Source organism: Vidua macroura, chromosome 16 (genome assembly GCF_024509145.1).
Source record: "Vidua macroura isolate BioBank_ID:100142 chromosome 16, ASM2450914v1, whole genome shotgun sequence".
NCBI classification, from domain to species: domain Eukaryota; kingdom Metazoa; phylum Chordata; class Aves; order Passeriformes; family Viduidae; genus Vidua; species Vidua macroura.
Window position 1 is genome coordinate 9,055,777 of NC_071586.1, and position 15,640 is coordinate 9,071,416.

At 48.1% G+C, this 15,640-nt stretch overlaps 1 protein-coding gene across 1 annotated transcript; it reads right to left on the minus strand.

The window, feature by feature from the left end:
- Window positions 1–394: 394 nt before the first annotated feature.
- GPR139 (G protein-coupled receptor 139) lies at window positions 395–14,207 on the minus strand. The gene is made up of 2 exons (XM_053992309.1): window positions 14,087–14,207; window positions 395–1,329 (listed from the first exon to the last, which is right to left on the minus strand). Exons 1-2 carry the CDS (start codon window positions 14,205–14,207, stop codon window positions 395–397), a joined length of 1,056 nt encoding a protein of 351 aa, XP_053848284.1.
- Window positions 14,208–15,640: the final 1,433 nt, after the last annotated feature.

The window sequence follows — 15,640 nt, forward strand, 5'->3', positions numbered from 1 at the left end:
TCTTTTTACCTTCTTGATAGCAAACTGATGGTCAAGTAAGGTTTTGTTGTGTTTTAAAAGGTTGTAATTAAACACTGCTGTGGCTTTGCCCTTCTGATGACTTTGGATTGCACTGGTGTTGGGATGCAAAACGTTTGAGTGTGACTGAACACTAAGACTTGAACTCTGAAGCATATTCAAAATGCTATATAAGAGATGGAGGTGTTTGCCTTCTCACTTTTGCTCCTAAAATCAAGTGCTCCTGTTTCCTCCCGAGAGTCTGATCTGCCCCTGGCCACCCAGGGAAATGAAATCAAATGACTTCTCTTCAAAACAGCCATTTCCGAAAATTACATCCTGAAGATGTAACCACTTGAAAGGAACTTGCACCCAGAAACTCCAACTATTGGCCTTTTCATGGTGATATTTTTATAGGCTTCCCATTCTTATCATACTGGTAAACAAGCATTTTGATGCAGTGAGAGTTGGCTGGGGAAATCCAAGGGCTGCTTGTTATGGAAAAGTTATGGTTTGTATAGAATTGCACAGGTTGCTTCTGACACTTAAAGAAGGCTTTCAAGGTGGCAGCTGCCATTGTGCGAAATCTTTTGCTAATAAAACAGTAGAGGAAGAAATTAATTGCAGTGTTCAGCAGTGCCAGCATATTGGCGATGTCCGACACAATATGGACCAGCCAGCTGTTGTTTATAGGGGACACGTAGAGGTGATACAATATCATGATTATTCTTGGCGCCCACAGTATGGCGAAAATAGAAGTTATAGTAAACAAAATGGCTGTTGTTTTCCCCGTGGAGTACCCTCGCAGGCGGAAATTGCTCTTTCGCCGCAGCTTGTACACAATGATGGAGTTCAGGATGAAGAAGATGGAGCAGGGCACTAAGTACACAGTGAAGCAGTGCACCCAGATGAGGACGTGGTGCATGGATGTGCTGATGTAGTCTTCAATCCAAATGTTGGGCCACCAGTAGTAGGGGATGCTGGTCAAAAAGCAGGTGGTGTAGACGCTGACGATGACTTTGCGAGTACGAGCAGGGTAGGAGACCGTGTGGTACTTGAGGGGGTGGCACACAGCGATGTACCGGTCGATGGTCAACGGCACCGTAATCCAAATCGACGTGTGGATGGAAGAAAATTCCAAAACCTCGATTATTTTGTCCAGTACCTGAGGCATCTGTTTGTTTAAGATGAAGTCTTCCATGAGGAAGTCAACAAAGACGATGAAGAAGAGAACCAGGATGTCAGCAGCAGCTAGAGCTAGAAGGTAATTATAGGAGGACTTCTGCCTGCGAGCTACAAGCTGGGAGAGGATGATGACTGTCAAGATGTTTGCTGTGGAGAAAGAAACACAGAGTTAGGCTATTAAGATGTAACATCTGCTTTTCTGAGCACTTCCTTGAAGTTCTTCAAGCACTTGGCAACACAACCACCTTAATAAAGTTCAAGAAACCAAAAGGAAAACACCCCAGTCGGGTCTCTCAGAGAAGCTGTTGCAATGACAGGAGCATGTGGCCCTGCTTTCAGCTGTGAATCCACCCCCTGAGCAGGGGGTTCTGGGACTCCTGTCTGAAAACACAAAAGGAGTGGTAGCAGGAGGAAAAAAGATCACTCACACATTTATTCTTATTTCCCACCTTGTTTTTTTCACTTTTTCATACAACAAGGGATGAATGAGAAGGGTAGTTTATATTTATATAGAATATAAACATCCCTTGTAGTAGTTGATGGATTTGCTGGAGGACTAAGGTGTAGCCAAATTTTAACTACTTCCTCTTGTTTACTAGAACTTACCGTGTAGTCTTGAATTGGAAAAAAAGAATTCCTATTATTCCTACTATCATTTTGGCTAGAATAAGACAGACAAGATTGTTCCCATCAGAGGCTGGTATCACTTGACTAGAATACTTGAAGAAGTGCTTAAAAATCAGAGATCTGCTTTACTGTACAAGTGACTGCCAAATGTTTGTAGTTGATACTTTCCCAAGTTCTGTAAATCACCTCTTCTGTGCATTCAATGCTTCAAACATTTCTGCCAGCTTTGATGGATTTCCCAAAACATTTTACAATAATTGTAAAGATGCCTTTAAACCAGAGAATAAGGAAGTTGGTAACATAAAGGTAATGACGGCCTAGGACATGTCCTACAACTGAAAATGCTTGGTTTTTTAAAAAACTGTTTTACTTGGCACTGAAAAAACTTCCTCCTTCATGAATGCCTTCAAAGCCTGCTGTCTGGGAGCAGATTTCTGCCACGAGGGAAATGAACTGCAGCGGAGAGAATGATCTTGACTAACAGCCCTCACCTATTTTTGTGTTAACCGAATGTATTAATTTTGTATCTTGGAAAAAAAACCTAAACCAAACATGACAATCAACTGACTCTTTTCCAATATTAAAAAAAAAAAAAAAAGAAAAAAAAAAAGAAGCACGATCTTTCCAATGGTACTCTCTCAAATTGCCTTCAGGGGAATTTTCCCAATTCTGTCCTCCATTAATGTGAATGCAAGTGCATTGATTTCAGCTCAGTGCAGACGTGGGAGACAAGAGGTGATACAGCCAGAACTGCTGTGTCATTTTTCACTTACTTGCTTAGAAATGCCTCTGCTGTGCCTGCTGATGAGCCCTGGAGATGCAGTGAGTGATGTACTGTCAAGGAAATCCTCGAGCTGGAGTGTTTATCATGGCTCTGCAGCCACTGCTGGTTTTGGCCAGCCAGGCTGACTGGCTCAGCTTCACAGATATTGGATGTGACCCACGGGGTGCATCTTCTCTTTAAATCCTCTGGATCTGACTCATTTCAGTCCCAGCAGCTGGAGCCAGTGAGCAGCAAGGGGGATGTCTGAAGGCACTGGTCCCTGCTGGTAACTCTGGCCTGAATGCCAGAGCAGCTCCTGCAGGGATGCTGAAGCCGTGCTGTGTGCAGGTACAGAGCCCTGCTCCTCACACTTTCTATCTACTGCAGGGGTCCTGCTGATGGTTCTAACCCCACTCTGTTTTGCTACAGAAGCAGATTTATGAGCAGTCCCTTGTACCCTTTGCCCCTGCCTCTCTCAGGGATCCCAGCCACAGCAGTGTGCTGAAATGCAAGTTATTTATCTAAGGCCAGTGAGCCCTGCTTGGTGAGGCAGATTAGAAAATTGATCTGACAAACTACACATGAGATCTACACATTTTTTTTTCTGCAAGGGTTACTGTATCTTGTATTGGAAATGCTTTCCCTGGGATCACATTAGAGCTTTTTTCTTGGTGGATGATATGAAATATCATCATTACCAATAACACCATTTACTTTGTGAAAACAGTTACATTCTGGGGTGCAGCAGAAAGTTGCCAGTATGCCAGGGTCTAAGCACAGGGTCTGTGAGTATTTTTCCTGCTGCAAACTGTTTAGGGAAAGTGTAGATGAGCTATGGATGCCTCAGTCCTTCATCCATTTCCTAGCCAGTGTTAAGTTGGTCCTTGGTGTGTGCTCAAACAGTATCTAAAGCTCAGTAAAATGGGAAGTGGGTGAAAGTGGTCACACACCACTCTGAGTGACCAACTGTGTCCTTGTGCCAGTCTCTCAGTAACTCCTGAGTGTCTCCTCAGTGTCTTGCTCTCCTGTGGGCAAAAATTACCCACTGGGGGTGAAAGGTGATAGAAGAGTATTTGTGGCCAAATTTTAACCTTGCTGACACTAATTCTTGCACTAGCATGGTAGTCTGTGATAAGAACTATGGCATTGATGATGATGATGATGATGATGGAGATACAAAAATATTTGTCTCTGCTGTAATATAGGTGGAGCTACATAGAGCTGCTGGATATGTCAGCACCCCTAAGTTGTCCTGGATGGTACACTGCCCAGTTCTTGCAGTGTGCTTTTTAGATACTAAGTGGTTAAGATCATTTGAATTTGAAAGAGATTGATCACTGTGCTGGGAGATGATTAGGGGATGACAGATGGGAATTTATGCCAGCATCACTTGCTGCAGTGCAGTATTCTGAATTTATAAATATCTGTTTGAGAACCAGGGCCTGATTGGGGACTAGCTGGCTGAAGCCTTGAGGTGCTGCTGGCACATTTAGAAGCAGTTGTACAAAATGGCAGTCTCAATCCTTTCCCTCCAGACATGAGGACGTGAGACATTTGAGACACAGCATCCAAGGGTCTCTGATACCCAAACACCTTTGCTCCAGGTTGCTTCTAAGGCAACCTTTTAACTCAGCCAGGCTTCATCACAGGACACCTACATCCCTCCTCTGACACCTCTTCTGACTTTATCAGCTCCTGAGTACAAACTGCAGCACCAAAATTCATACCATTGGAGGTCTTTTGTGTCTGAGAGGGATCTTTAGGAGTAACTTTGTTCCCTGCGTGGATTTGGGTTTACTTCCCACACCAAAGCTGTGCTGCCTTGGCTGCAGAGCCTGGGCAGTCTTCTGTACCTCAAAGCAGTGCCTGTGCCCTAGGGCACAATTTTGCCCCCAGCTTCTCATTTTGTGGATTACAGTCATCACTCAAATAGTGTCTAACACGGCCTTTGCTGGGGATTTGAAAAAGTCCTTTCAATCACTATTTTCAATGTATGTGAGCTTAATCAGGAGTGATTGCAGATGTCTAAAGAAGACATAGGCAAAGTTCTGGGCTTTATTTGTGGGTTTTGTTTTTTTTTAATTGAGAGCACTTTGCACGTACCCAGCAGCCTGTGCAGTCAAGTGGCCTTTGCAACACCAGCAGTAGCTCCCTGCATTGGGCACAAGGCTGGGGCTGTAGTTCAGCAGTTCAGCTTTACAAACTACCTACATGAAGCAGCCACGAGTGTTGATCATTAAGCGTGAGAAACATTAGGTCATGGAATATAATGGACACCTTTTACCCAACACAGTTGTTGCTAGGATCGCCACAAATTATTGTGTAATGTGTGAAACTTCTCTGCAGGCTTAGCAGTAGTCACCTGACTGGCACCGAGAGACAGCTTACAAATGGGAAATTTTTAGTTGCTTCAGAAAAAATGTTAGTAACACCTCCTTTTCAGATTTAAGAACTCCAAGAATGTAAGTATAGTATGCTAAAAATAAGCGGTGAGAAAAAGGGATGTTCTGGCTTGATGGGAATAGATGATTTCCTCTAAGCTAGGAGGCAACATTCAAATGTAAACAGGTACTGTGTCTAGCAGGCAGATCTGACCACAGTTCCTAACACAGCTGCTCACCAATAGCTGCCAGACTGGAGATGAGGATGGCATGCAGCCCTTATTTTGTGTGGGAGCTCTCTGGAGAAGTTGATGGCAATGGGTGATTTCTGACAAAGGTGCTACATAACACAGGTTATTAACAAAAAACAACCAAGAATACTGTGGCAATGTAAATACATTATAATTACTTATGTTGGCTATAGCTGGTTATGTGATCTTTTTAAATGACCTCTGGATGCTGTTTGCCCTTAAAGACGGTAGGGTAGGTCCACATTTTCCTCTTACAACCAATGTAGATCAAACTCAGTACTGGAGCAGATGGGGACAGACTGAACAGTGGTTCAGTTTGTTCCTCTCTTTTATTATCATATCCTGAGTTCCTTCCTTAAACTGTTGTGAAGCATAAAGGGATACTTTATAGAATATAATTAGTGCAATACAAGTTTTGTCTTCCCAGGGAGTTCCTGTGAGGATTGATTTTTGAAAATAAATGGATTTATTTGTTGTTCAGCTGTCTGAGTGCTGTCAAACAGCACATAGCAAGGCACCCCATGAGGGAAGAGCTGTCAGCTTCTGCTAGTGCCTGCATCATCTCCCAGGGAATGGAGAGGGGATATATGCCAAAAAAAAAAAAAAAAGAAAAAAAAAAAAAAGAAAAAAAAAAAAAAAAGCATCATAAAAGAAAACTATGGCAGGCACAGATTGCTACGGGAGGAGATTTCACATCTTGTATGAAGGCCCTCGTGTGGCTTGTGCTTAGAAAATCCCATGTGCAGGGACAAACCATGCCAGTCCTGAGGGTGGAAGAGAACCTGGAGGTAGAGGATGCCCCAGCTCCTGTCCAGGACAGCCCAAACTCCCTCCTATGTGCAGGAGCCTGGGTTAGCTACTGCCAGGAAAACACAGCACGGCCTTGTGCTTACATGTCACAAGTGAATGAGACAGTCAGTGCCAGAGGCCAGATTCTGACAATGAAATCTGGCCTCTGGGGCCGTTTTTCTCACTGACAGCATTTATTAGCTGAGATGGCCCTGGGGAAGGATGCAGTGAATGAGGTACTCTGCTCTGCAGCTGGCATTAGCCATCAGTGGGGCACAGAGGCCAGAGAAGGATTTCAATCCAGCACAAGCACTTCCTCACTGTTGGAGGGCACAGGCACAGCAATGGCATGGAGCTGCCAGTGGCTGATGCTCCCTTTGAGCCTTGCCAGCCACCGAGGCTGGAGTGCAGCAGCTTGTCTGGCAGAAAGGTGTCATTACACTGCTGCTTTTGGCTCTCCTAGACCACTGGAGTTTTTTCTGGATTAGTCTCTATAAAATAGGGCTATTTCTGCAGTATGAGAATGGCCCAGAAGGAACACTGGGCTGGGATGTGGGGAGGTCTGGTTTGGGCTCACTGAGGCTACACGTGTCTGAATGTGACAGGGATCTGGTTCTCCTCTTGTCATCTTCACCCTCCTTGTCCACCTTTCCTGAGATGGCCCTACAGAGCAGAAAGTTTCTAATGAATCTCAGACATTCCTCCTGCCACTCCAAAGCCTTATTTAGAGGTACCTACACAAGGATCAAAATGTCTAAAATGCGTATCTCAAAGTCTAGCCTTGCATCTTGCTACTAGAGCAGTACAGCTTTCTAATGGAAACTGGTCATGGAACAGAAAAAGTGATCTGCAAAATGATGCAGAAATCATAAAAGGAATTTGGTTATTCATGCAACGTATCTGGACAGACAGGGATTTTCAAGGCCATGTGGCTGTCTCATTTGGCAGGTGTCTGTGGCTTCTAAATGTGGGCTGTCAGTGTAGTGTAAGGGGTCTCAAGCTGAGTAACTCGAGCTCCAGGGTGACAAAACCATTCTACCCTTTTGATACCAAATGCCAAAGTACTGAGGCAGGTGCCAGAGGTGTTTCATGGGATGACTGGGATGGAGAGAGGATGTGATTTCATAAGGGCATTGCCATGAATTCTTTACTGAACATGAATAATTAAGAGGATTTTACCTTTGATTGTGGTTTTGCTAAAATAAACCAGTCTTTATGTCTTCCTAAAGCATTAGGTAATGCAATAGGAGCTCATGCTTGCAAACCCCATGGCCAAGCTTTCTCAGAGTCTACACCGATTTTACACAGTATGCAGGAAATTACAGGCTTTGTAAAACCACTGCAGTTTGGCTTTATTCCCCCACGGAGAATATACTGCATCCCCACTAGATATATCACTCTCTGGTGTGGTAGTCAGGACACTGAAGAAAACACACTTGGAGTGAACAAATATGTGAGAAATATCTTAGTCTGATGTAACTGACTGACAGGTCATTTGTCTTGAGACCCAAAGCAACCTCTAGAGCACCTGTCCATGCAGGCAATACTCCATATGATGGAAAAGATGGAGAGGATTAATGACTGTACATTGCAGGGACTCTGTTCCAGGTGGTAGAAGGGAAGATTTCAGCATTACAACAGGCAAGGTTCTCTTTTCTTCCATGGATAAAGGGATAAAATTCTTTTCGGTCATCTTCTGTACTGCTAATTCTGGTCCTGCTTGGCTGCCTGCACTTCACTCTCTCTGCACAACCACACTGGGGTCCTGAGGGGCAACCTAATACCATCTTCTCCCATGAAATTACCCCAAGAACAGCACCAAGGGCATTCCAGACACTGGGTTTTAGTATCTATAAGTACATATCCGTATTCTGCAAAATGAAAACTGATTTGTGTGTAAGGCCACCTGTAATCAAGGAGTGAATTTTGGCTTTGTTTCCTTTTCTGGTGTCTCAAAGCTAACAAGAAAAGAGATTATAGGCTCAAAAAGACCACCTGAAACAGCAGGCAGAAGCTTTTGTGGACAGGGATTGCTTTGCCTTTGGCGTGTGAAAGCAGAGCACACACCCCACCAGGACATCTCCGTGTTGTTTGTTTGCCTACACCGAATTGTGACATGTGTGGTTAAAGGCCTTCTGCTGGCTTGTTTCTGCTGATTCACCTCCATTTCACAGAAGGGAGCAGAAAGAGGATGAGGAGGAGAGAACTAAGTAAGGGGGTGGATGAAGAACAGCAGGATACCAGACTGCCTAGTGCTTCTGAATGTTTTGACTTAACAACTGGGGGCTCTGCATTACCCACCTACCGTGAAAACTGGCTGTGCTCTCTCTTTTGTGTCGTTGTCATTTCAAGGAAAAATGTACTTTGGAGTTTTTCCTTTCCAATCCATTTTAGCAGCCTGCCATGCAAGGTTGTGCACTTCATAGTCTGCTGAGCCTCCCAAATATGGCACCTCATTATCATTACAGCCCCGACAGTGTTGCTTCCTACTGACGTGGCAGAAGAAATCCAAAGTTAGCAATTGCACTCTGTCTAGTGACATCCAGAAATGTACAGTCAACTTCTCCACAATCCATGCATTAGCATGGATTCAGCCACATGCTGCCTTTCAGACTGCAAGATTTTAGTGGCTCCGTATGTACTGACCAAACGAAATCACTCCCATCTGCACACCTCTGCTGTCATCAGTTCTGTGCAGGAACAGAATGAATCTCTTATTTTTCATAATGGTTTTCTCCTAAAGAACAAGCATTCATTTTACAATAGGAAATGACTCATTTTAAGCATGTTAGCAGCAGTTTTGTTCCCCTCTGTCCAGCACTGCTACTGTAAATGAGCTGTAGTGCTCTTTAGTTGCTCCAATAGCCAAGCTAAAGTTCTGGCAACCTATTTGTCCCCTTTTTAGTAGGATGCAATGCACTGGCCTTGCGTCCAATTCAGATTTTAAGTCAGAGAATATATGGCCTTTGAGTAATAAGGGTGGTTGAATTAGGTCTCAGGAGGGTTTGGTTCTTATTCACTAATGAGCGGCAGCAGAAGAGTGCTGTTTTCTCAAGGTCATAACTCTACATTGTAACAACTCTCCCGCTCATATTTTCGGATCTTCCTTTAGCACTTCTATTTTTCAGGTATGCTGCTATGAGAAAGGCTATTTATCCAGGTGCTGGAAATGGTCTTTAATCAGAAGCCTGTACTGTGATTGCAGAAAAATATACTAGGCAGCAGATGGCAAGAATCCAAAACAAGTCAGACACTTCTACAGTGCTGTGTGCTCTGTGTACACCTACCTCTGCCTGCTTTGGTATTTACTGCTACTACACGCCACGTGAGTCACCAACAAACATTGCTACCTGTTCCCCTTACTGCTCGTGGTACCAACTGGTCACAGCTGTGGGCACAAGGACAGCAATGCTCTCCAGGTCTCATTCCCCCACACAGCCGAGGAGTGGAGGGAACACAGCTGGGCTACTGCATGGTGGTGGTCTCTTGATCAGGGGTGCTCAGCCCACCAACAGTACCTGCCTTGCCAGGATGATGACCCAGGCATGCACATCTCCTTATTTCAAACTTGATGTAGACAGAAGGCTCCAGAAGGATCAGGTCTCCATCTTTTCGCCTTGCCTATGACTGTACTGCAGTTTGCACAGGCACAGTGCACCCACGTGTCAATCCAACACCCTAGGAAGCATCTGCCTTGCTGTGCAAGGACAGCCAGTCTGTAATCTGTTAGGGCAAGATCCATAACGTGTATCTGTCTCTTCACAGAGTGTTAAACCAGTTAGGCAGCCCTGCTGAGCTGACATGTTCCTCCAGGTGAGGACTGCAGCGTCTCTCCCTCCACATGGAGCCCTGTGAATGCACTCTGTGCTTGGCTGGGCTTTGAATGACCCAGGTTGTCCCCATCTCCACATCACCTTGTTCAGCAGTAGATCTGGCATGAACACTACCTGTTTGCACCTTCCAGCTGGGAGCATCCAAGCACGTCCAGGCTGCTTTCCCAAGCTTGTGAAGTCCTGAATCTACATTTAGATCAGTGTGACTGGTTTAATGCAAAAGTCTAAAGCACAAATAAAAGAAACAGTTGTGGACCAGGCTCCTGAAGTTTGGAGTGGCACTTCCCTGGGGTATTGCTGTTAGTCTGTTGTCTCCTGGAGATGCTGTAAAGGTGTTGTACTTTGTGTCACTGAGATGCAATGATCCCCAGAGCCAAGGCATATCCCAGGTAGGCAACTGGGGGAACAAAATGGAACCAGCAATCCCACTGGGACTGGCTAAGAAAGCCAGATTTCACTCTGCCTCTCACACTGTCAGGATGAGATGAGCCCTGGGAACTTGGATCAGGCCAGACCCTGATCTAGGAAATGCTGATGCTCTGTCCTTTCAGCAGCAATACACTCTTATTCCTGATGGAAAAGTGACTGCATGCAAGGCAACTCCATTGCTGCTGCTCCTCCTAATGAAGCAGGAATCAAGGTCAAAGCCAGGTGTCTGCAGCAAGCTGCTGCTTCTGTGCCTGACCTTCTTGGTTGTGTTCAGTGGCCCCACCACAGAAGGAGCTCTTTGGTGCAGCTGCTTTGTGCAGCTCTCACTGACACAGGGACTGACTGAGAGTGACACCTGTTGATCTTTGCTTTCTCACCTTTACCAGCCCCCTCTTGGAGTGAATCAGAGCAATTTATTCCCTCCTTCACATCCAACACTATCCCTTCCCTAGCATTTTCTCACACTAAAGCAAGAAATACTTCTATTAAGACTTTTTCCAGCCCCTCTCTTGCCTCCCAGCTAACTGCAGGTGCTGCAGAGGTTCTCTCTGACAGACAAGGGGAGTATAGGTTTAACAGAGCAAGGGCTGCAGAACAGCTCCAAAAATGCTCCATAAAACCTTCCCCTCTAAATGGGAGAGGACCCCACTTCCAGTGCCTCTGCCTCGTGCTTGCACTGGCATTTTCTCTTTGTTCCCTGCAGCCTTATCCTGAGACCCCCCACTCCTGGTAGCAGGACTGCATACCTGGGGGACACCTTTGCACACCTGCACTCAAGTTTCAGAAAACTGTCTCTGCCTTACCAGCCTCTGCTTAGAGGGAAAAGAAGCAGCCTCCTGGCCCATTGTGAAGACACGATGACCCCTGGTAGGGCTGCAGGCACCTCGGGTGCAGTAGCAGCTGTGCAGGGTCAGTGTGCAGTGGTGGCTCTGTAGGGTGCAGCCTCGCCCTTGTCTCTGTGTGCTACTGCCAGAGCAAGGCTGAAGGGAGTTCACTTTGCTCTCCTCTCTGCTTTTTACAGGCTTTCTAGTGCCTGGTTGAACAGAAAGGGAGAATGAGCCACTGCTGAGAACAGGGTCTGCTGAGGTGCCTGGTTTATACAGGGGTGGGAGGCAGAGGATGCTTCTACTGCACACACAGCCAGGCCTGGCAGCGCTTGGCCTCAACGTGGAGTTGTTGAGTTAGTGAAATTTCCTTCAGACAGTACAGCAGGAAAGGTAGAAACAGTTAACTGGCTTCTCTTCTCCTCAGTCTTTCTTCAAGATTTGTGGCAAGGAGTTAACTCTTTCCATTCCAGCAAAACACTGCACTAGTGCTGTGTTTGGGGACAGGATGTCTTTTAAAATCTTGGCATCATATAGAGCTAATTAAGATCCCACATAGTTCAGGACTCTTTCTAACAGCCACTAGCGTCTGGTACCTTTACAAATTTCTAATGTTAAAAACTGAAGAGCAGCTTCAAATTAAAACATGAAAAGCTCTTTTTAACACTGCTGTCACCCTGTACCCCATCCTCAATGAAGCCTGGCTGTGTGAGTCTTCCCCTAAGCACATCCAGCTTGTTCTCATCTCTGTGCAGTCTCATGAATTCCTCATGCACTCAGCACACTGTGCATTTACTCAGCATACTGTACATGTGCAGTGAGTCCAGGTGTCAGTGCCAGTGCTGTCCTCAGACACTGTGCTCTGGACACATCCACACCTGATGTAAGCCCATTGAACTCAGCAGTGCTGCACCACCACATGCTTTGGCTAGTTCTGTTAAGCACTGGCACTAGTGCCACTGCTCTAATCAACTGATGTCTGATCCCTTGAGAAATGCAGGAGACCACTGCTAATTTGGACCATTGCTAATCATGTCTGATTTTAACCATGTTCTTAGAATGACAGTGTTAGGTCTGTAATTACAATGCAATATCCTCAGGGAGCTGGTGCAAGTATGTGCAGAACGTTCATTAAATGATTTTTCTTGTCTGTGCACGCAAGACTTTTCCCCATTTCAGAAACATACAAAGGCAAGCTTAGCCACAAAGCGCTTCATGACTACTTCTTCACCTGATAATCCTGAGAGGGTCTTGCTCAGTTCCTAGGGGACTGGTGCTGAAATCAGAGCCTGCCATTACTATGGACATCTAAGCAGCCCCATAGGAATTAATAAAGAGGAAACTAGCTCCTGTCCCCGCTGGCTGGGTCTCTTCAGGTCAGGGCTGAGACTCATCAATGTTTTGGAGCACCGATACTTGCCTGTGCCCTGCATCCTCTGTGGGTAAATACAGGACTTAACTTTCCAGTTCTCTGAACTATTAGCCAATTGACAAATTTTAATTATAAGCCAGAAATGGGGGGGGGGGGGGGGGGGGACCCAAACCAAAACAACACAAAGCACATCAATTCATATGGAGAGTGGTAATTGCATGCATGCTGCTCAGAGGCAGGCTTCTCTTCATGTCTGATTAAAAATTTTCCTATGAAATAATTGCTTGAAGAAGGAATTGAGGTGAACAAGCATTTAGAAACTGTAGAGTATTACCTATCATTGCTGCTTGCCATTCCACATGGCACTTAAAATGTGTAGCTCTACATGGACACAACCAAACTCTCCTTTATCACCCTTAAAATACAAATTCACCTTGGTGCGTCTGAACTTTTCCCCAACTTATTCTACCTGACCTTGGGATCACTCTAAGTCACTCTCAGGCTGGAGCTGTTAAGCCAGTGAGCAAGACATGCTGTTTGTCCACCCAAGCTGTGCTGGGATGGCAGCTCTGCCCACTGTGACTAGAGCAGCTCTCCTCGGTCCTGTGTGCCGAGGATCTCACTGGCAGCCAAGGCAGCCCCCTCCAGGAGGAAGCACCTGCTCAGTCCCTGTCTGGGCTCAGACTGTACTGCCGATGTGACTCTCGTGTGGCATCTGCACATTTGGGGCTGTGTGCTGGCAGTGCTGCCTCACAGGTGCTCACATCCAAGCTTGGGACATACTTTCCTTCCTTATTTATGCTGTCTCTAGCTTTTCTTGTTCCAAGCATCTTTATAACGTCTTTGTCCCCTTTTTAAGCAGGAAATTTTGCTCAGGATTATACACTCCAGAGACTTCTGCCTGTCAGCTGGGACTTTCTTCCAAGCCTCGTACTTGCGTTCAGGGGTCTCAGTGTCAGCATTGCCATTGCTTTTGCAGCACACTGACCTCAAGACTGGACTTTCTACCTCCTGTCCTGCTCCATCAGCCACAGAGACAGGCTCAACATTATGACAACTGTCTGCAAAGCTCCTGACAGCGTGCTCCTTCCCCAGTCAAGTTCCGTGGTGGTGGCGCGTCGTTTCCTAAAGCCAGCCCTGCCTCACGGAGCCGGGTGGGGATTTGCAGCAGAAAAACTCGGCAGCTACAGTCGCGCTCACTGCCGGCCGGGCAGGCGCTCGGTGGGGACCCGGCCGTCTGGGTACCGCTTTGGTACTCGCATGGCCAAAACGACAATGGCACAAACTTCACGATAGGCTGACTCTGTATGTCAAGTTCAAAGTCAGGATGCCCGAACCCGGGGGGAGGGCGAGGGCAGGCAGGGACAAACCCCGGGGAGGGAGGCAGCGCCGGGACGGCAGCCGGGCAGGGAGATGCTGCTGTCCGGGAGATGCTGGGGTCAGGGAGACGCTGCTGTCCGGGAGATGCTGCTGTCCGAACCGCCCGCGCTCATCCCGCCGGGCACGCGGAGCCCGGGGCATCCCGAGGACACCGCGGGCGCTCCCCTCGCCGCGCCCCGCCCCGCACAGCGGGCAGGAGCCGCTCCGGCGGGCGCTGCCGGGGCCCCGCAGCCTCGCCCGTCCCGCGGCACTCACCCGGCAGCCCGAGGCAGAGCAGCAGGCTGTAGTAGACGACAGGTGCGTATCCCAAGCCGCAGCCATAGCGGTGGTGCGCCAGGAGCGAGCCGTTGTGGAGGTGGAGGTGGTTGTGCTCCATGGACCCGCTGTCCCCGCTGCCGGCGCTCGCTCCGCCGCACGGGCCGCCCCTCGCACGCTCAGCGGCGGCGGCGAGCGCGGCGCGGCCCCGCGGCGGGCGGCGGCACATGGCGCGGCCCCCGGGCAGCCGGCGGGGCCGGGCCGGGCCGGGCGGGGCGGGGCGGGACCGGCCCCCGCCTCGGGCCGCCCCCGCCAGCCCGGCTGCGAGCGGCGACCTCCGCCGGGAGCCGCCGCCTTCGCGGTGGGCAGCGGGCTCGCCCCGCAGCGAGCAGCAGGAAAAGGGGTTTTTCCTCCAAGTTGGCGCACGAGTCAATAGGAGAAGGACAGAGGCGAGGGCTTTCAGCGGCGTGCCTGGCTGCAGCCCTGGGCTGTGCTTCAGATTGCCTGGGGAGGCAGGGGCTCATCCAGCAATGGGCGTTTGTATCTGTGGCATCAAAACGCAGAGCCGGGTTGATATTGCACTGTCCCCCTCTTCTCCCCGCAGTGCCGCGGGGCGAAGGACGGGGCGGCCAGCGGGGACACAGCCCAGCTCCAGCGGGGACAGAGCCCTGCTCCAGCGGGGACAGAGCCCTGCTCCAGCGGGGACACAGCCCAGCTCCAGCGGGGACAGAGCCCTGCTCCAGCGGGGACACAGCCCAGCTCCAGCGGGGACACTGCCGTGCTCCAGCGGGGACACAGCCCAGCTCCAGCGGGGACACTGCCGTGCTCCAGCGGGGACAGAGCCCTGCTCCAGCAATTACTGCCGAGCTCCAGCAATGACACACAGCGTGCTCCAGCAGGGACGCCCCCGTGGACGGCTCCCGCAGGACAATGCTGAAAGGAAATCAGCATTTCTAAAACCTTCTTCACCCATTCCTTAAGGCTTGTGTACGTCAGTACATAGTCCTAGGTATAACTAATAAAGGATTAGAGTTAGGCTTGTTACGTTGGGGTGATTGAGCCCTGTCCTTTGTGCTACTGAGTGGTCTGGTCAGGTGTGAGTACATTGATATGTCCAGGAGGTCATGGTTTAGTGATAAAATAGATGTTTCATTACAGTGCATACCTACTGAGCAGAAAACAAGATGTCTTTTCACCCAAAGTGTGTAGGGTTGAGCCCCACCGACCAGTGCTGTGTGCTGGAAGAACCCCCTGGGTTTCTGAGGCTGCCAGGAAAAGCCAAGAGGGATGTAGGAGTGCAGTGTGTGTGAGGCTGGTCAAGGAGGTGTGTCTGATGGGATACACACAAGAAACAGTAGGTGGCTCACAGAAGTAAATAAAGATGTGATCCTTACTCTCTGAAAACATCTGACTGCTTAGGGTGGATAATGGTGGACCATCAGGTGACTGAGTAAGGGCTTCTGCGCCTTTGGATTTTTCCATGGTCTTGTTTGAAAAGGAGTTTAGCTTCTGTTTGGAAACACAACCAGGAGGAAGTAAGGCTCTGGTTTTGTG